The sequence below is a fragment of the Leopardus geoffroyi genome, chromosome C3 (genome assembly GCF_018350155.1).
Source record: "Leopardus geoffroyi isolate Oge1 chromosome C3, O.geoffroyi_Oge1_pat1.0, whole genome shotgun sequence".
NCBI lineage: Eukaryota > Metazoa > Chordata > Mammalia > Carnivora > Felidae > Leopardus > Leopardus geoffroyi.
This window is the reverse complement of record NC_059338.1, coordinates 96,973,797-96,994,476: the sequence shown is the minus strand read 5'-3', so window position 1 is coordinate 96,994,476 and position 20,680 is coordinate 96,973,797. Positions and strand designations below refer to the sequence as shown.

At 34.3% G+C, this 20,680-nt stretch overlaps 1 protein-coding gene across 6 annotated transcripts in view; it reads right to left on the bottom strand.

Annotated features, from left to right (window-relative positions):
* Positions 1-20,680, bottom strand: part of CSMD3 (CUB and Sushi multiple domains 3) — a 1,255,667-nt gene that overhangs the window by 10,521 nt on the left and 1,224,466 nt on the right. For all 6 annotated transcript variants that reach the window (XM_045453867.1, XM_045453870.1, XM_045453869.1 and 3 more), the window contains 5 exons: positions 19,002-19,113; positions 16,471-16,650; positions 14,527-14,592; positions 8,571-8,729; positions 898-1,010 (listed from right to left, as the gene is read on the bottom strand). In XM_045453867.1, the coding sequence (XP_045309823.1) occupies positions 898-1,010; positions 8,571-8,729; positions 14,527-14,592; positions 16,471-16,650; positions 19,002-19,113 (630 nt within the window). The remainder of the gene's footprint in view (positions 1-897; positions 1,011-8,570; positions 8,730-14,526; positions 14,593-16,470; positions 16,651-19,001; positions 19,114-20,680) is intronic.

The window sequence follows — 20,680 nt, the reverse complement described above, 5'->3', positions numbered from 1 at the left end:
ATGAATTCATTTTGTTTGCTTCCTAGATAAAATAATACAACTAAACGATTTGAGTGCATTGAAGACATGAATTCATTTCCAATTCCATGAATAACAGCAGATAGGGAAATAGGATAAATGTTTTTACCCCCTCAGGCACTAAACTTACAGAAGCCTATGACCTACTATCTTCTTTCCTTCTAGATCTTCCTTGTAAAAGAAGACCTGTTGCTTGAGAGGATATAGTCAGAGCTCTCCTCATTGTTTTTTAGCAAAGACTCCAGTCAATATGTGAATGGAAGACTAGTTACTTCCAACTGCCAATTTAGAAACTCCATTCATGTAAGTGGCTGAATAGGACAGGGTGACTCCATGGTGAAGCTATGGCAACCATCTCCCCAAATGAAGTAATTCACATAACTTTCTTTTCATAAACAACTTTATAAAATATTCTAAATCTGTTAAATTTAGAGAAAAAACTTAAATGTAATGGCATACTTAATTTTTTTATGCATTTTGTAAATATGTTGTATGTGTCTTAAATAGTAATTCCAGACAAAGAATGAATTATATTTTATCCAGATTTACTTTGCATAGTACTGGTCATAGACAAAATACATTTGATGAAAGCAATGAAAAACTATGACTCTCATACACATAAACATTACAAATATAAGCATATTAATCAGAATCCAATAACCCTAGGTATAACATTCTAGATTACTAAGTATTTACATTGAATCTTTTTTCCAAACAAAAAATTTACCCATAATAGTAATTTTCCCATTTTATATGTGCATGTGTATTCATAATTAGCCCAATTTAGAAAACCACCTTTTTTTTTGGAATTTTAATGACAAACCAAAGCACAAATTGGTTATTAAAATCAGCAGAAGATATTTAAAACACTATACTTACAAAGCCATCCATGGCCCAATTGTCCTCCTTCATTTTCTTCACAGAAGCATGCGTTGGTACTTTAATAAGGTAGATGTGTAACATTAGGCGAGCTTCCTGGCTTTTATACACCCCTGTAAAATGTAAGGACATTTTAGTCTACTAATTTTGTAAGTAGTTATGCTTCATTATATTATCTTTAACTCCTTAAATATATAAGGTAATATATGTGAAAAGAAAAGGAATCAAACAAGGCCACGTCAAGGCCAGCTTCATTCGTAAGGCTTTCTACAAATCCTACAGTATATGTTAATCTCTCATCTGAAATTCTCAACTTGAATTTTAATTGGGGGGTTGAAATTACTTATGTTATTAAAATTAAGTATTACTGTTCTTAATAACATCATTCCATGATATTACAAATAAAGTGACTTCATTCCCCAGTAAGATTTAAAATCTTCAAGGATGTACAACAAACGTTAAAATCCCTCATAGGTTTCTTAATAATAAATTGGGTGCCAACCCTGTGAAAGAGTATTGTAAGTGCTGCTGGAGCCACAAAGAAGAATATATACATTCCTATCTAAAGATAGGATGCTAAAAGCAATTCCAATGAATTAGGAAATGTAAGTCACATATATAATCAACTAAATACATGAAAAAATATGATAAAAGGCCAGAACAGAGAGGGATCATTTGACAATGGAGTGATCAGGAAATGCTTATTGAGAAAAGGTATTTGAATGGGTCTTAAAAATCAAGTACAATTTTTAGTTTAAGAAGGTAAATATAGGAAATAGCATAAAAAAGTAAAAATATATACATAATTTTTTTTCACAAACAGTGGGTATTCTATAAGTAGGAATAATATGAAATATAAATGTGCTTAGGGGAAAAACAGGAGAAAAAAATTCTAAGTAAAAATTTTGTGATTAATGGTGGAAATATGACTCATTCATTAATTTATTTAATCTTTCACCTATGTAATAAGGTATCATAAGAATGGACTGGGAATACAAGGATGACACATAGATCTTGATAAGTGGTTACATTTAATAAGGGAAGACAAAAAAGTGATCAAAAATAATATTGGTGGGAAAATATCGTAATTGATTTCCACGGATACTGTGATGGCAAATTAATCTATTTGTTTTTACATATTTGCAGGAATTTATTTTGAAATTTTTCTAGATTAGATTAAGTATACATTTATTTTTCAGAAATCTCTAAAATAAAAAAAAAATGTTTGTGTCTCAAAGTTAAATCAGTAGTCACAATTTAAATGAATTTCTTTTGCCAATATAAAACTTCTTGCAGTTTATATCACTGTAGCTGTGTATAGTTTTTAAAATATAATACATATTAACTACTAATACTTTAACTCTGAGTTTAATGGGGAATCACTCAATAATACAAAACTGTTTGATAGTTATCCTAAAATTTGCAAAATCAATAATTATGATTTTATTTTCTATTTCATTGATACCACAAATTATTATTAATAATTTCTTAGGATATATATACAGCCAAGAAGTTTAAACAAATATATTACATATTTGCAGTATGAATATTTAAAAATATTTTTAAAATGAGGGCAATAATTCAAATTCATTACTTTGACAATATTCATTGAGGCCTATTTTGTTCCAGCTGCTGTTCTAGCTTCTGAGAAGCAGTGATGACCTGGAAGGCAAGGGAGCTTCCCTTTTAGAACTTACATTGTTGGAGTATAGATGAACAAAATGTCATATCACATCCTGTAACACCATATTACTCTATACTAATACTATACTAATTTCAAACAGTGAAAAGAAGAAAGTGAAACAGGTAAGACTGTCTAAGAGTGTGTCTGACTGTATTTATAATGAGAAAGTTACTTTAGATGGGGTCATAAGGAGTACTGTTGATGAGATGACATTTGAGAAAATATCTGAATGTCAGAAAAACCAGAACAATCAAAGATAATGAGGGAAATTTATACTAGATAGAGGACACAGAAACTTGAAGAAGCTGAGCAGTTGGATAGGGGATCCCTTATGCTTGTTTAAAGTAGTGTAGCTCTACCTTTTCTGTCTTAAACTATGGTGTCCACCTAAATACTGTCATTTGAAGAAATGATTTTGTGTCCATAAAATAGCTTACAGGTCACTGATCTTGCCTCTTTGGTGTTATGAGAATACAGAAAAAATTAGTTATTCAAATTAAAAGTTCTTTTCTATTTAATGATGTCTCATTCCAGCCACATCAAAATATCCATGAATGACTCAGGTGCAAGACACAAAACAAGCTTTTAAAACACACAAAATGACAAAATGGAGGAATTCTCCCCAAAAGAAAGTTCAAGGAGAAATCACAGCCAGAAAATTGCTCAAAACAGAAATAAATAATATATCTGAACAAGAATTTAGAATGACAGTCAAAGGTAATAGCTGAGCTTGAAAAAAGCATAGAAGACATGAGAGAAACTCTTGCTGCAGAGGTCAAAGACCTAAGAACTAGTCAGGATAAATTAAAAAATACTATAACTGAGATGTTATAGTAAATAACATCTAGACTAATAATAACAGTCTAGTAATAGACTAATAATAGTCTAGTAAATAAACTAGACACAGTGACAGAGAGGATGGAAGATGCAGAAGAAAGAATAGGTGAAATTGAAGATAAGGTTATGGAAAATAATAAAGCTGAAAAAAAAGAGGGAAATGGAATTACTAGATCATGAGGGGAGAATTAGAGAACTAACTGATTCCATGAAATGAAACAATATCTGTATTGTAAGAGTTGTAGAAGAAGAAGAACAAGAGAAAGGGTCAAAAGGTTTATTTGTACTAATTATAGCCAAAAACTTCCCTCATCTGGGGAAGGAAACAGGCATCCAAGTCTAAGAGGCAGAGAGAACTCCCTTTAAAATCTACAAAAAGAGGTCAACAGCATTACATATCATAGTGAAACTGGCAAAACACAAAGATAAAGAGAGAATTCTGAAAGCAGCTAGGGATAAAATGTCCTTAACCTACAAGGGTAGACATATAAGGATAGTAACAGACCTGTCCACTGAAACTTGGCAGGCCAGAAGGGAGTAGCAGGAAATATTCAGTGTGCTGAATAGGAAAAATATGCAGCCAAGAATCCTTTATCCAGAAAGGATGTCATTCAGAACAGAAGGGAGATAAAGACTTTCCCAGACAAACAAAAACTAAATGAGTTCATGACCACTAAATCATTCCTGTAGGAGATCCTAAGGGGGAACTCTGTAAGTGGAAAGCAGCAAAGACCACAAAAGACCAGAGGACATCACCACAAACATGAAATCCACAGATAACACAATAGCACTAAATTCATATCTTTCAATTATCACTCAATGTAAATGGACTAAATGCCCCAATCAAAAGACATAGGATATCAGAATGGATAAAAAAACAAAACAAAACAAAAAAAAACACAAAAAACCTAGATCCATCTATATGCTGCCTACAAGAGACTCATTTAGACCTAAGGACACCTGCAAATTGAAAGTGAGAGGACGGAAAGCTATCTATTATTCTAATAGACATCAAAAGAAAGCCACAGTAACCATACTTAAATCACATAAACTAGATTTTAAAATAAAGACTGTAATAATGGATGAAGAAGGACATTATATCATATTTAAGGGGTCTATCCATCAAGAAGAGTAACAATTGTAAATATTTATGCCCCCAAAGTGAAAGCACCCAAATACATAAATCAATTAATCACAAACATAAACTTTTTGATAAGAACACCATAATTGTAGGAGACTTACAATTAATTTGAAACTAATAAGTAAATTAAATCTAAGTCCTAAATTAATAAGACTCCACTTATAATAATGGACACATCATCTAGGCAGAAAATCAATAAGGAAACAATAGCTCTGAAGGACACATTGGACCAGAAGGACTTAACATATATATTCAGAACATTTCATCTTAAAGTAGCAGAATACACATTCTTCTCAAGTGCACATGGTACATTCTCCAAAATTGATCACATACCCAGTCACAAAACAGCCTTCAGCAGGTACAAAAAGATTGAGATTATACCATGCATATTTTCAGATCACAACACTATGAAACTTGAAATCAACCACAAGAAAAAAATCTGGAAATCCTCCAAATACATAGAGGTTAAAGAACATCCCACTTAAGAATGAATGGATTAAGTAGGAAATTGAAGAAAAAAATCAAAATATACATGGAAGCAAATGAAAATGAAAACATGACAGTTCGAACACTTTGGGATGCAGGAAAGGCAATCCTAAGAAGAAAATACATTGCATTTCAGGCCTATCTCAAGAAGCAGTAAACGTCTCAAATACACAACCTAACCTCACACCTACAGGAGCTAGAAAAGCAGCAGCAAATAAAGCCCAAAGGCAGCAGAAGAAGGGAAATGATAAACATTAGAGCAGAAATAAATGATACAGAATCCAAAACAAAACAGTAGAACAGATTAGTGAAACTAAGAGCTGGTTTTTTAAAAGAATAAACAAAATTGACAAGATCTTAGCCAGACTTTTCAAAAAAGAAGAGAGAGGACCCAAATAGATAAAATAATGAGTGAAAGAGGAGCAATCATAACCAACACCATAGAAATATAAACAATTATAAGAGAATACTATGAAAAATTATAAGAGAATACTATGAACAAACTCGACAATCTAGAAGAAATGGAAAAATTCCTAGATACACATTAAAACTCATACAGGAAGAAATAGAAAATTTGAAAAGACCCATCCAGCAGAGAAATTGAATCGGTTATCAAAAATCTCCCAACAAATAAGAGTCCTGGGCCAGATGACTTCCCAGGGGAATTCTACCAGACATTTAAGGTAGAGTTAATATGTATTCTTCTCAAACTGTTCCAAAAAATAGAAATGGAAGGAAAGTTTCCAAACTCATTCTATGAAGCCAACATTACCTTGATTCCAAACCAGACAAATATCCCACTAAAAAGGAGAATACAGACCAATATCCCTGATGAACCTGGATGCAAAAATTCTTACTAAGATACTACCAAATCAAATTCAACAGTACATTAAAAGAATTATTCATCATGATCAAGTGTGATTCATTCCTGGGCTGCAGAACAGATATCAATGATATCTGCATAGACAGATATCAATATTCACAGATCAATGTGATATAACATATTAAGAGAAGAAAGGATAAGAACGATATGATCCCATCAATAGATGCAGAAAACACATTTGACGAAATATAGCATTCTTTCTTGATAAAAAACCTCAAGAAAGTCAGCAAAGAAGGAACATATCTTAACACCATAAAAGTCATATATTAAAGGCCCACAGCTAATATCATCCTCAATGGAGAAAAACTGAGAGCTTTCCCCCTAAGATCATGGAACACGACAGGGATGTCCACTCTAACCACTGTTGTTCAACAGAGTGTTGGAAGTCTTAGCCTCAGCAATCAGACAACAAAAAGAAAGAAAAGGCATCCAAATTGGCAAAGAAAAAGTCAAACTTTCACTTTTCACAGATGACATGATACTCTACATGGAAAACCCAAAGGACTCCACCCCAAAACTGCTAGAACGGATACATGAATTCAGCAAAGTAGAAGGATATAAAATCAATGTACAGAAATCAGTTGCATTTCTATATGCCAATGATGAAGCAGCAGAAAGAAAAGTCAAGGAACCAATCCCATTTACAACTGCACCAAAATACCTAGGAATAAATCTAACCAAAGAGGTAAAAGATCTGTATGCTGAAAACTATAGAAAGCTTATAAAAGAAATTGAAGAAGACACAAAATAATGGAAAAACATTCCATGCCTATGGACTGGAAGAAAAAAAAAAAAAACATTATTAACATGTCGATACTACCCAAAGCAATCTACACATTCAATGCAATCCCTACCCAAATAACACCAGTATTCTTCACAAATGATCCTAAAATTTGTATGGAACCACAAAAACCCCAAATAGCCAAAGTAATTTTGAAAAAGAAAAACAAACCTGAGGCATCACAATCCCAGACTTTAACCTATATTACAAAGCTGTAATAATTAAGACAGTATGGTATTGGCACAAAAACAAACACATAGATCAATGGAATGAAATAGAAAACCCAGAAATGGACCCACAAATATATCACTGACTAATCTTCGACAAAGCAGGAAAGAGTAGCCATTGGAAAAAAGACAGTCTCTTTAACAAATGGTTCTGGGGGAACTGGACAGCAACATACAGATGAATGAAACTGGACAACTTTATTACACCATACACAAAAATAAATTCAAAATGGATGTAAAACCTAAATGTGTGACAGGAAACCTTCAAAACCCTACAAGAGAAAACAGGTAGCAACCTCTCTGTCCTCGGCTGAAGCAACTTCTTACTAGACACATCGCTGAAGGGAAGGGAAATAAAAGCAAAAATCAGCTATTGGAACCTCCTCATCAAGATAAAAACTGCACAGCAAAGGAAACAACCAACAAAACTAAAAGGCAACCGACAGAATGGGAGAAGAGATTTGCAAATGACATATCTGATAAAGGGTTAGTATCAAAAATCTACAAAGAACTTAAGAAACTTAACATATAAAAAACAAATAATCCAGTGAAGAAACAGGCAAAAGGACATGAATAAACACTCCTCCAGAGAAGACATCTAGATGGCAAACAGACACATGAAAATATGCTCAACATCACTCATCATCAGGGAAATACAGATCAAAACCACAATGAGATACCACCTCACACTGGTCAGAATGGCTAAAATTAACAACTCAGGAAACAACAGATGTTGGCAAAGATGTGGAGAAAGGGGGACACTTTTCAACTGTTGGTGGGAATGCAAACTGGTGCAGCCACTCTGAAAAACAATGTGGAGGTTCCTCAAAAAATTAAAAATAGAACTACCCTACGACCCACAATTGCACTATACTAGTAACTTACCCAAAGGCTACAGGATTTCTGATTCCAAGGGGCGCAATGTTTATAGCAGTACTAACAACAATAACCAAATTATGGAAGAGCCCAAATGTCCATCAACTGAGGAATGGATAAAGTAGATGTGGTACATATATACAATGGAATACTACTCGGCGATATAAAAGAATGAAATCTTGCAATTTGAAACAACGTGGGTGGAACCGGAGGGTATTATGCTAAGCAAAATAAGTCATTTAGAGAAAGACAGGTATCATATAATTTGACTCACATGTGGAATGTGAGAAACTCAATAGATGATGAACATAGGGGAAGGGAAGGAAAAATAAGAGAAAAACAAAGAGGGCTTTAAACAATAAGAGACTCTTAAATACAGAGAACAAACTGAGAGTTGCTGGAAGGAGGCGGTGGGTTAAATGTGTGATGGGCATGAAGCAGGGCACTTTTCAGGATGATCACTGGGTGTCGTATGTAGGAGATGAATCACTGGATTCTACTCCTGAAGCCAAGACTACACTGTATGTTAACTAACTTGCATAAAAAAATATTCATGCGTGAGCTTATTTTGGAATCAGAGTTTTACATTTGTGTAGTAATACTCCTGTATAAATCCAAAGATTGGAAAGCTTTATTTCTGGATAATTACGAATGTCATTAAAATTTAAGAAATATTTCACAGTATAAAAATCACTCATATGATGAAATGATGGAGGTGAAAGCATGAAGGCATCATTTGCTCATCTTTAATGTGATACCTGAAAGTAGCAGTTCCATGTTGCTATTGCTGAGTGTTGCATTGACTCTTCCAGTGGAAGCATTGAAACTAGTAACTGTCAAGGTCATGGGTTGTTTCCTTCCTTTGAAATTGTAAGAGCCTTTCCATATATAATTTTGGGCAAACACGTCATCAGGAACTGCAAATAGATTAAATACACACATTAATTTTATGGTGCCCTGTAAATATAAACATTAAATAGTGGGTTAGAGAATATTAGTTTAGTGAATAACGATATTTTGCTAAACAGACAATAATGTGACATGTGTAATATAAAGTGAATTCTTCAGATTTATTTCGAGTTTTGGGGAATAAACCAAAATTGCCATAACCTAGGTTTGTAATCATACATGAGTCACCAATTAAAGATGGACAACACCAATTAAAGACATACACTTATATTCAGAACCAGCTAAACATCAAATTTACTTGTATTTGGTCTCCTTTAGGAACATATTTCTTTCAAAAGGAAGATAAAGTGATTTTACCAAGCCAAGTCAGTCTGCATACAAGTCCCAAAAGGCCTTGTTTTCTCCTGGCACTGTGAATAGATTTTTCAGAGGAAGAGCATAGAGTTAACCCCCTCTTGCAGCATAGCCCTGAAAGACTGTCGAGAGGGGTGCTCCTTTGCCCTCCTTACACAATACTGAGTTCAGTTATTCCAATAATAGATGCTCCTGAGGAAGAACAGGGCTCCACCATATTGACAGCTTTGATTTTATAGGTATTTTTAGAAATAAAGGAATTGTCACTAGAAATTGCCCAACTCTCGTGGGAGAGAGAGATGAATTTGGTAGAATCAAATAACATTCTAAATGTTAGAAAACTTTCCTCTAAGTAAGAAATGCTCTTCATTTTAGATATATCCAAATAAGGCACTATATTTATATAAATTAGTTATGTAATATATAGTTATGTAAGTCAAGAATGGCAAAGTCTACTCAGTTCCTGAAAAGAGGCTGAGAGAAGCTTCCATTAACCCTATACATGACAATAAAACACATCCCCCCAAAGCAGCTGTTCCAGGGAGCCATGCTTATTTGTGCAAGTGAGTGAATAACAGAGTGGGGAAAAGTCTTTTTTTTTTCCTAACAAGTTATTGACAGTTTGTCACCTGCTCTTCTCTACACGCATCACACTTCTTATGTCCCAGATCACAGAGACTGGGTTACATACCCTGAATTCTACTCAACAAACGAAAATAACAAAACAACTGTAGACATAAAATACAGAAAATATAAACTATGGGCAAGAGTTGAATATTTTCTGAATATTCACCCAATGTGATTTTTTTTTCCTCTGGTAATTCAAAAGTAAAGTAGCTGAAAGACTAGAACTGCAGGCACTAGAGTTAGGCTGTGATATTTAAGCCCCCCCCCCCCCCGTGCGATTTATAAGCCGTGTGGTTTTGCACGCAGATAAATGACTTATCTCTCTAACCCTATATTTCCTCCTAAGTACAATGAGGTTGGCTTAGAGTTGTGAGGAAGGTTCAATGAGATAAGGAATGTGAAGTGTTTAGCTGAGTGTTAGTCGCTGCCATTACTACTGCTGCTGCTACGATTATTCAGATTACCAGGAAGACTGTGGAGCTTTGAACTTACTATGCAACTGCTAATAAAATATATATTTAGCAGACACATAGTAAGTATAATGAATAATCCATGTTTCTGGCTTTGTGATCTTTGCAAAGTCATCCTTGTACTGGCACTCCCTTCCCAAACCTCAAAGAATACCGCTATGTACCCTCTAGGGGAATGCTATGCTATGTATGTATAGGGGAGTTTTACCTAAAACTTTGATACAGTGTATGAGTAAAAAGCCCTCGATATGTGGTAAGCATGTTAAAGTTTTTTGTAAAAAAAAAAACAAAAAAGTGTACCTAAAACGAGTTTACAGGAGGGAGTCATGAGCTATATTGGCCTGCACTAGAAAGACCTGGAATTTGGAGAAAACAGCATCTTCCCAGCAGAGGTAAGAGCAGGAGCAAGGGAGAAAGATACTCTAATGGCAATGCCTAAAAAACAGTAGGTGCCCTTTAAGTGTGGTTGTCTCTACGTTTATTGCCACCTGGACTGGACTGTGATGACTCTTTGCGCTCTCTGAACCTTTAAAGAAAATCTGTTATACCTGATGATCTTATCCGTGGTGCTTAGAGGAAATCCTGTTGGTTGAAGGAGATTAAAGAGAACCACAGTGGCAGGAGAAAACAGCAACAGAAAGAGGTAGGTAGTAGCAGCAGCAAAGTATATTGCATCAGGTTTAATCATTGATGTGGTAGTAAATGTTTAACTAGTGGGTATCCAGGAAAACAAACCAAAAACTGATATGCAGTATTTGCTGATTTCCATAGTGTATATATTCCCATAATAACAGATTTCAACCTACTACCAATATGACATCACTGAATGCAAAGCTTGGAAGAATGCACAGAATGGTCTGTGCTGAACCTCTACCTGCTGGCTCCACAATGCCACTTCTACTCTCTACTTTTTGAGAAATGTAACTCAGGTTGGACAAAGCAGACACTATTTGGTTATTTATATTCCCATGCATACTGGGAATGATAATACTTCTATGTTTAGTCTATTTTGAGATTAAAAATTTTTTTTTCAACGTTTATTTATTTTTGGGACAGAGAGAGACAGAGCATGAACGGGGGAGGGGCAGAGAGAGAGGGAGACACAGAATCAGAAACAGCATCCAGGCTCTGAGCCATCAGCCCAGAGCCCGACACGGGGCTCGAACTCACGGACCGCGAGATCGTGACCTGGCTGAAGTCGGACGCTTAACCGACTGCGCCACCCAGGCGCCCCGTCTATTTTGAGATTTAGATATGAATGTGTATTTGGCAGTTCTTTGAAACTCTAAAATGCCATCCCACTACCACTGATGTGGATATCAATGAAAAGAAGACTAAGATGGCATGATCCTTTCTTTCAATACGTCTGAATTTAAACTTTACTTCACAGGCTTCATAGCATTGTTAAATGTAGTATCATGCTCCTGACACAATTCCCAAATATCATTCCTGTTATTTTGGAGTAATCTAATCACAGTGCCTCATGATTTTCAATTAAATGTTTGTAATGTTATTCCATTTAAGACAACATTCACATTGAAGAGTTATAGATATTTTTACTCAGGTTAAAGAAATTCCTTTCCTCTTCCAACTTATGAAGCATCTTTTAAAATCATAAATAGGTGTTGATTTTATCAATTATTTTCTGTGTAGGTATTGCGCTGATCAACATTGTTTGCATTTTAATTTCGTAATTCACAGATTACTTTTAAGGATTATTTAACATAAAAATGTTCCTGCATATCTATCATGAACCCAGTTTGGTTCTGATGTGTCATTTTTTGGTTATTCTATTGGATTTTATAGTCTTGGATTTGATTTGCTAAGATTTTACGTAGGATATTTTTATCTATACATCTTGAGTCAAATGAGTTTGCAATTTTCCCTTTTGTATAATCTCTTTCTGAGTTATTAGAATTATGTTGGACTTATAGAATGAGTTTTCTTGACTAGAAGAGATTTTATAAAATGGGATGATCTGTTCTGCTCCTTGAAAGTTTGGTGGAATTCATCAGTAGAGCCATAAGGACCTGTTTTTTTCTCTGTGGAAATAGTTTTCAACTTCTACTTTAGTTTTATAGGATCATTCAAATTTTCTTTTCTAGGTCTGGTAAGATATTCTTTTCTAGCAATTTGTCCATTTATTTAGAGTTGACTGTTATTGATAGTTTTAATTAATATAATTATAATTGATCTAATCAATGCTAATGTAGTTATGTTCACATTTCCTTTTGTTATACTATTTAATATTTGTTTCTTTTGCGAGCAATCTTATCAGAAATTTTCCACTTTTTTCCCCCAAAACACTACCTTTGGCTCTGTTTCTTCCATTGTGTCTCTTGGGGGGAGGGTTGTTAGTTCATTTTTATTATTGTATTTATTTTTCTGCTTTCTTTTGGTTATTCTGTTCTACTTGGTATATCTTCTTAACAAGGATACTTAATTCATTAGTTATGAGGCTTTCTTCTTTTCTAATGTAAGAATTTAAAGCTATAAATTCCCCTCACAACTTCGCTTTTGGTATACAGCCAAAGTTTTGATATTTAGATTTTTCAATATACCTAAATTCTAGGGTTATATAGTTTTTAAATTACTTCTTTAATTTAGGAGTTACTTATAAATATTGATTTTGTTTTTTATTCTAAGTATTCAGAAATTTTTTAAATGGACCTATTTTCTTATCAACTTTTACTTGCATCATGGTCAGATATCAGCCCTGAAGGCTAATTTTGCTTTGAAATTTATGCATTTGTATATATTATTTAATATATAATCAATTGTTATACATATTCCATGTGCTTTGAATAAAATATATATTCTATAATTGTTTGATACAGAAATCTTTATGTATGAAAATTGGGTCAAGCTAATTAATTGTGTTGTTCTTCCATATTCTTTTTAACTTTTTTTGCCTGTCTGATTTATTTATTGGTGACCATAGGTCATGTTTTGCCTGGGACAGTCCACTTTTACATTTGATGTACTAGAGTTTTATTCAAAATACTTATCTACTACTAGATAAACCATCTCCCTCGGAAAAGTCTGCATTGATTGACCACTGTGGTTTTCTGACTCCATTGCTAAACTTACTCTCTTATGTTGACATATTCTCTGATTGCTTTAGTGACATTCAGTCTATTTCCACTGCACATTGAATAAATCAGTAATTCAGACTTATTTTTTGTGGGTACTCCAGCTTTATAGCATGTACCTTGAGAACTTCTAAACACAACTAAAAATAGAACCTAATACTGTTTCTGGCTTAATGTAACTAGATCAAATCTATCTCCAAAGTACAGATTAAATGCTGTCTTTAATTTTATTTGTAGCTTTTAATTTATAAAGTGTAAATAAAATACAGACTAATACTAAAAAGGGGGCTCTTGTATACTGAGGTCTTACTATGGGCTAAGCACTTCACAATTCATTTTCATGAAGTTCATTTATAATAATCTAATCATGTTTCTTTTGAGTAGATTAAAAATGGAGGCTCAGATATATAACTTTTCTAAAGTCATAGCATAGGGGGTATATAACCTGGTAACTAAATTAAGGTTGTAGGACTTAAGAGACTACGTTTTTAATGATTAAATTTAACATTTTGGTTTTTAAATCAATAATTGAAAATAAATAGAAGATTTTGCTGAACTTTTGCTCTCATACCAAGTGTATTTGGTTCCTTTTTAAAAAATATATATTTAAAAATTATATATAATATCTCATTTATCTAATTTTTGTTTTAATGTTTTAAATAAAGCATTGCTGGGGAACCTGGGTGGCTCAAGTTTAAGCGTCCAACTTTAGCTCAGGTCAGGATCTCATGGCTAGTGAGTTCAAGCCCCGCGTCAGGCACTGTACTGACACCTCAGAGCCTGAAGCCTGCTTCAGATTCCGTGTCTCCATTTGTCTCTGCCCCTCCCCTGCTTGTACTCTCTCTCTTTCTCTCTCAAAAATAGATAAGCATAAAAATAAAAAAAAATAAAGTATTACCATTATAGTATAGTCATTTTCAGATACTCCTGAAGGGATATTTTATAGAGAGAACTATAAGCATTATTTTTGGAATATTAGCATGTCTAATTCATAGTTTTTTTCCATACTATATATATATATATATGTGTGTGTATATATATATATATATATATATATACTATATATACATATATACATGTGTATATACATATACATACATATATCGTATATATACATACTATATATATTTCCATATATAATATTTCCATATACATACTTCCATATATATATATATATATACATATAATGTTCGCTTTGTCAAGAAAATAGTAGATCACTTTTAGAAATGATGACTTATAGAAAAACTACTGAAATTACTAACCACTTAGCTTTGGGCTGGGTGTTCCTAGAGCAGGTCTCGGATCTTTCACCAATATTTTGGAACCAGCTATAAAAAAAAAAAAAAAGTAGGTTTACAGAAGTTAGTATAATTAATAACACACAGTGATGCATTGTTCATTTTATTCTCAGGCATAGCATATAATTTTCTCCAAAATATCCTATTCATCCTAATATCTCAGTACCTACTCAACACTTTTGTTGTGCAGCTAACAATTTCAATAATTACCCCATTGTAGGCCAGGGGGATGAGGGAAAGATTAGTGCTGTTTTTTCATTTTAGGATTCTCTTATTTTAAATTCATAAACCAACATGCAAACAGTTGATTACAGCATGATAGCTGAAGGCTAAGGGTATGTTCCTGTTGCACAAAGGCAGAAATAATTTAGTAGGGTGTGTGTTAAAAAATAAAAATTTGTTAAGGTGATCCATGATGTTATAAGAAATTGGAAAGACTCAAAACTAAGGAGTTAATATTGAAGTTTTAAGCCAAATCAAAGGTAGTTCAAAGTAAGGAAATCATGTGGGTTACTGGATGTCCCTGTAAAGTTATAGGAGCTATGACATTCAGTATATACGCAGTGAAGACTGTGTAAGGGGTCGTCTTCTCCCTTAGAACAATATAATGTCTTTAAAAGGCTTTAAGGGAAATAAGGCTGCTGCAGGAGTCCCAGTAGAGATAATGCTGAGTTAGCCTACCATAGTAGTGATGATAAACAGCAAAGTGGATAGATAAAAATGTTATTGAAATCCTGTTGGATTTAAATGGGCTTTTAATCTTTCAATCTCATGAAAAATTTAAAGCAAACTGAGAAGTGTTCTTGTTAAGAGAAGAGAGTGAAAACATCTCAAAAAGGAGAAGGTCGTTAACATGTGTGAATGCTACAAGCGAAGAGGAATTAGACGGGCTGAAAAAAAAAAAAAAGGAAAAGGAATTTATTGATGACCTTATCAAGAATTCTAGAACAATTTCCTTTATTCCTTGTTCTGAACACATAACCCTTTGTCTCTGGTGAACTCACTACATCTTATTCAGATGGGGATTGTCCTGATGAAGCAGCAAGAGAAGTAGACACTCCTGGTCAAAATACCATATCACCCTAGCTGAATGACAGATTTGGAGGCAGGCTCCATTTAAAACTGATCAGACTCCTGAGTAGTGCTTTCCTGATCAAGAAGTTTTGGCAAAAACTCTTTCTAGCCAAAAGATATCAGCCCAGCGATGCTGGAAGCAATTTTCCCTACTGTGGTAGGTTGAATAATGTGACCCCAAAATTCATGTTCACCAAGAATCTCAAAATATGGCCTTATTTGGTAATAGGGTCTTTGAAGATGTAATTAATTGGGGATCCAGAGGTGATATAGTCCTGAAATCCAGTGACTGGTGTTCTTAAGAAGAGGAGACGGCATACAGAGAAAGGAAGGGAAGCCACATGAAGATGGAGGCAGAAATTGCTGTGAGGCAACTTATGAACCAAGGAAAGCCGAGGATAGCCAGAAGCTGCCATAAACAAGCAAGAGATGAAGCATGACTGTTCCCTAAGGACTTCAGAGGGAGCATGTTTCTATCAACACCTGGATTTGGGGCTTCTGGCCTCCAGAACCGTAAGAGAATAAATTTCTGCTTTTTCAAGGTATCCGGCTTGTGGTACTTTATTACAACAGCCCAGAAAGCTAATACACTTACCATGATTAAATAACTAGAAGAAGGAATAAAGAAGAGAAAACAGATCATAGAACAGAAACTATAAAAAGACCTCAATAATATTCCTGTGCCTCTGGATCCAAAAGTGCCTACCCTTGGAGTTGATTGACAAACTTCTCTAGTTCCTAAGCTAATCTGAGTTGAGTGTTTGTCTCCTGCATTTTAGGAAGGCTGAAATAGTACAACAGCTTCTGTCAAGAGCTTCTATAATGAAAACTTACCTTCACAAACAGGAACTTTTCCAGTCCAGGTGTTATCAGACCTACACACTCTATGTTCTGTTCCACCTGCCAAGAAGAAGCCAGGCTGGCAGGTATAAATGAGAGTATAGCCATGAGATGGAAGGTCCATTCCTACTACATTTGCATGAGCAGGAGTTTCTGGTTGTTTACAGCTGTGGGCTATATTAAGAAAAGAGAGAAGTGTTCATTTTTTATATACATGTTAAGAAAATTCTGAGATAAGAGCAAAGATAAATATACCTTTGCATAGTTATTCTAATTTTTTCAAGGAAAATGTATCAATGTCAATATACATATTAATATCATAGACTAGCATGTCCTAAGCAATAATCTGTGGAACACTGGTAGCTGTTAAAAGGTAAGCTGAGGGGGGGAAAAAAACGTGCTGAGGATAATTAAGCTAACATATGTGTACTATATCACTATTCTAGACACAATACACATTAGTATTTTATTTATTTTATTAAAAACGCTTTTGTTTTGTTTTAAGTTTACTTATTTGAGACAGAGAGCATGCGGGGTAGGGACAGAGAGAACAGGAAGACAGACAATCCCAAGCAGGCTCCAACATCATCAGCACAGAGCTGATGGGCTCAAGCTCACGAACCATGAGATCATGACCTGAGCTGGAATTAAGAGTTGGATGCTTAACTGTCGGAGCCACCCGGGCACCCCTAAACATTAGCATTTTAAAGGATGTAAGAGGTCCTATAGTAAGATACCTGTCAAAGTTTGACAAACTCAGATTTTCTATGCCAGTTTATGGAATATTATTTTATTATTTTTTTATATTTATTTTAAATTGTAAAAACATTTTCTAAAGTTAAATACAATCACAGCTCAGCATGTCATTCTGATATTAATATCTCCTAATGTAGAAAGTACAATTTAATAATTTTTGACATGTGAAATTTTCTGGTCATATTTTAGGTCCATAAGTAGCAGTGTTTTCATTCTTTTAACTTTTGTCTCCTTTTCTCCATGCTTCCTCCCACTCTTGATTCGCTATCTTGGTTCTATTTTACCCACTGATATGCCATTTCTTGGCCCTGCCCCCACTTTACATGTTTTATGTCTTACAAATAACATTCCTTTTCTCAGAGATGGATGCTACAAGGAATTTTCTCCCTAAACCAGACAGCATTTCTGATCATTTGTTCCTGGATATGGATACTTAAAAGTTTGTCTCTGAAAAAAAAATGTTCTGTGGACAAATTTGTTTGAAAAAACAAATTTCCACCCCTTTCCCAATGGAGATTTACAAAACTATAAATAAGAGCTAACATTTTTAAATATTATCTGATAAACAGTGTGTTACATGTTTTATTTTTAATATAATTCAGTTATTGACATTCAATACTTTGGGGGGAAATGATGCTAAGGATAAACAGATAGTCTGTCTCTACTACATTCTTAACCCTCACATTATGCACATAGCAGTCTGAGATACTTTCAGTAACAGCTTTATTTAAATCCTATCCCATACTGAAGTCATCAAAGAACTTTGGTTTACTAAGAAATACCTAGTGACATCTCACACAGTTTCTAAAGTATGTACTCTACTGAATTCTCTGTTAAGGAATTCGGCTATATTTAAATTTCAGCCAACCAGGCATGTGACATGACTTCTCTGTGGAGTGTTCTGCTGCTTTTCAGTGAGCTGAGGGTCCACAGAGGCTCCCGTGATCAATTGAGTGGTTCTGAACAGGGCTAGAGTGAAGTCACAAGACTTATTTAGACTTCAGCAAATCCTAAAAGCTGGACACCATCCTAATGAGTATTTCTACTCCTGCTAACTCTTTATTGTTTTTCCCTGAGAGGCTCATGATTTTAAAAGATAGGAAAGGAGATAAAAAAAAAGAAAGTGGGAGGGAAAGAGATAAGTAATTCACCAGCTGAAACTTATTTCTAACTGCAAGTCAGAAAAGACAGCTTCATGACCTTGGGTTTTGTTCTTTAATCTGTACAACAGGTGCTCTCAATTTAGGGTCAGTGCACATTTAGAAGCTCCAGGAAAGCCTGAAATAGTATTCAAATTTTTGGTCAAGATGTTCATGTGTATTTCCTTCCATGAATGTTTCTATCTTTCCATTCTCAGAGGGTTTCAGAAGTGATGAAAGATTAAGAGGCACTAAGTTGGAGCTTCCTCGGTGCACTTCAGATTCACAGGTGCAGATCTATGCATTGATAAACTAATAATCATTTAAAATTACCAGATGGCCAAGCTGAACACAATTAAAGAGCTTTGCAAGAAAAAACAAAATTGTGCCTCGTGCCTTCTGACTTATTTAAAAAGAATGCTCCTTAATTGGCATTGGGATTATGATACAGTAATAAAGTTTTATTTTACAGTAATAAAGTAATATATGTAAATTATGTTCTATCATAATCTAAAAAAAATCCACGTAATACATCTTTTGTGTAGATACAGATTTATTTCCCACTTATAAGAAAAAATGTATATAAATTCTGATCTGTGGTAAGTATAACTTCATACCCACAGTACTTACGTATGCACTCAGGCTGAATTCCACTCCATGTGAGGTCGGGAAGGCAAGTACGTGTTGTAGACCCTTGAAGAAGGTGTCCTTTTTTGCAATGAAATTGCACAACACTTCCTACCTATAGCAGATTTCAGAGAAAAAAAAAACATACCAATGCAACTTCAAATATGGCAACACATAGAAAAAACCTTGGATGAGAAAATGCTTTCAAAAGAAATTCTGCACGGTGAAAGCTGGAAGAAAAAGATATTTAAAACGGATTTAAAATAAAATTGGGGAAAAATCAAAACTAAGGATAAATTTACATCTCTTTGTGTACATATCATCGTCAAATATTTAAGTATCCAATGCTTGTATAGGTGCCAAACATGTTGCCATGGTCGTTTAAAGAAAATATATAAGATATTAAAAGCCAATAAGCTACATGTGACTACAAGACAGAGAGAGAGTTAAATAAAGATAAAAAAAATGTATGAAGTTAGAAAGGGAAATAGAGATAACTAACAGTGTAAGAGGCAAATGAATATGGAAGACAGCAAATGCAATATGAGATTAGATGCAAATGTGTTTACTGAAGGTTGGGATTGTAAAAAATACACACTGGAAGAGAAGCAAAGTTTGCACTAAGTTTTAAGGATGTGAAATTTAGATAAAAACATAGAACACGGCTCTCAAGGTGTGGTTCCCAGACCAGTAACCTCAGTGTCACTAGAAATACAAATTCGGGGACCTTACTTACTCCACACCCACTGAATCAGAAACTCTGAGTAGGGGACCAACAAGCCGCGTTGTAACAAGTCCTCCATGTGATTTTAATGAACAATAACGTTTGAGAACAACTGATATAGAAGTAGAAAAGATAAGAACATGATGAGAAAATGCAGAAAGTTAAAATAGACATCATATAGTTCAGGAAAAAAGAAAGTACATTTGGTTGATTGGCATGGATACTTCACACGGTGAGCTGAGAAGTTGAGGGGAGGTAAAGCGGGAAGCAGTGAGATCCAGAAAAAAAAAAAAAAAAAAAAAGGAAAAAGAAAACAGACCCCAGAAATGTGTATGTGGTTTTAACTCTGGATCTGATCTTGCTTGAATAAGCTATATTTCCTCTTTGAGACTTAATCTATAAATAAAGATGGTAATATTATTTGTCTTGAGATTTGTTTTAAGAATTAAATGAAATAGGGCATATAATCTACTCCATACACGGATGGCACATAGGTTTTAAATATATCCTAGCTTTAATTATTAAGTCAAAGACATAAGTAAGAATCCATTTCTGAAGAGTCTCAAATGGTAGGCCATGGCATTTAAAATCTTTTTTTAATGAAAACATAAAGTTGCTAGAGCTCTCAGAGCAAGAAAAATTTGTGTTGAAAATACCATCTTTGGAAAATTAACTTAGCCACTGCATAAAGAAACTACTCAGCAAAAAGAATGACAAGCAGCGATTTAATCATGAGGCCAGCCCTACTGGATTAGATTTGAATGGCTAAAAGCTGAACATGTGGGAGTAGACCTGGGAAGGACGTGGTTAGCTCAAACTACATTACAGGAAAAAAAATCATCAAGATTTATTAAATGATTACAGCTGGAAGACAAGGGGAGGGATATTCAGTGTTTGCCACTTCAGCCTTCCCCAGCACACCGGAGGCTGAGAGTGATCAGCCATCCTCGAAGCACTT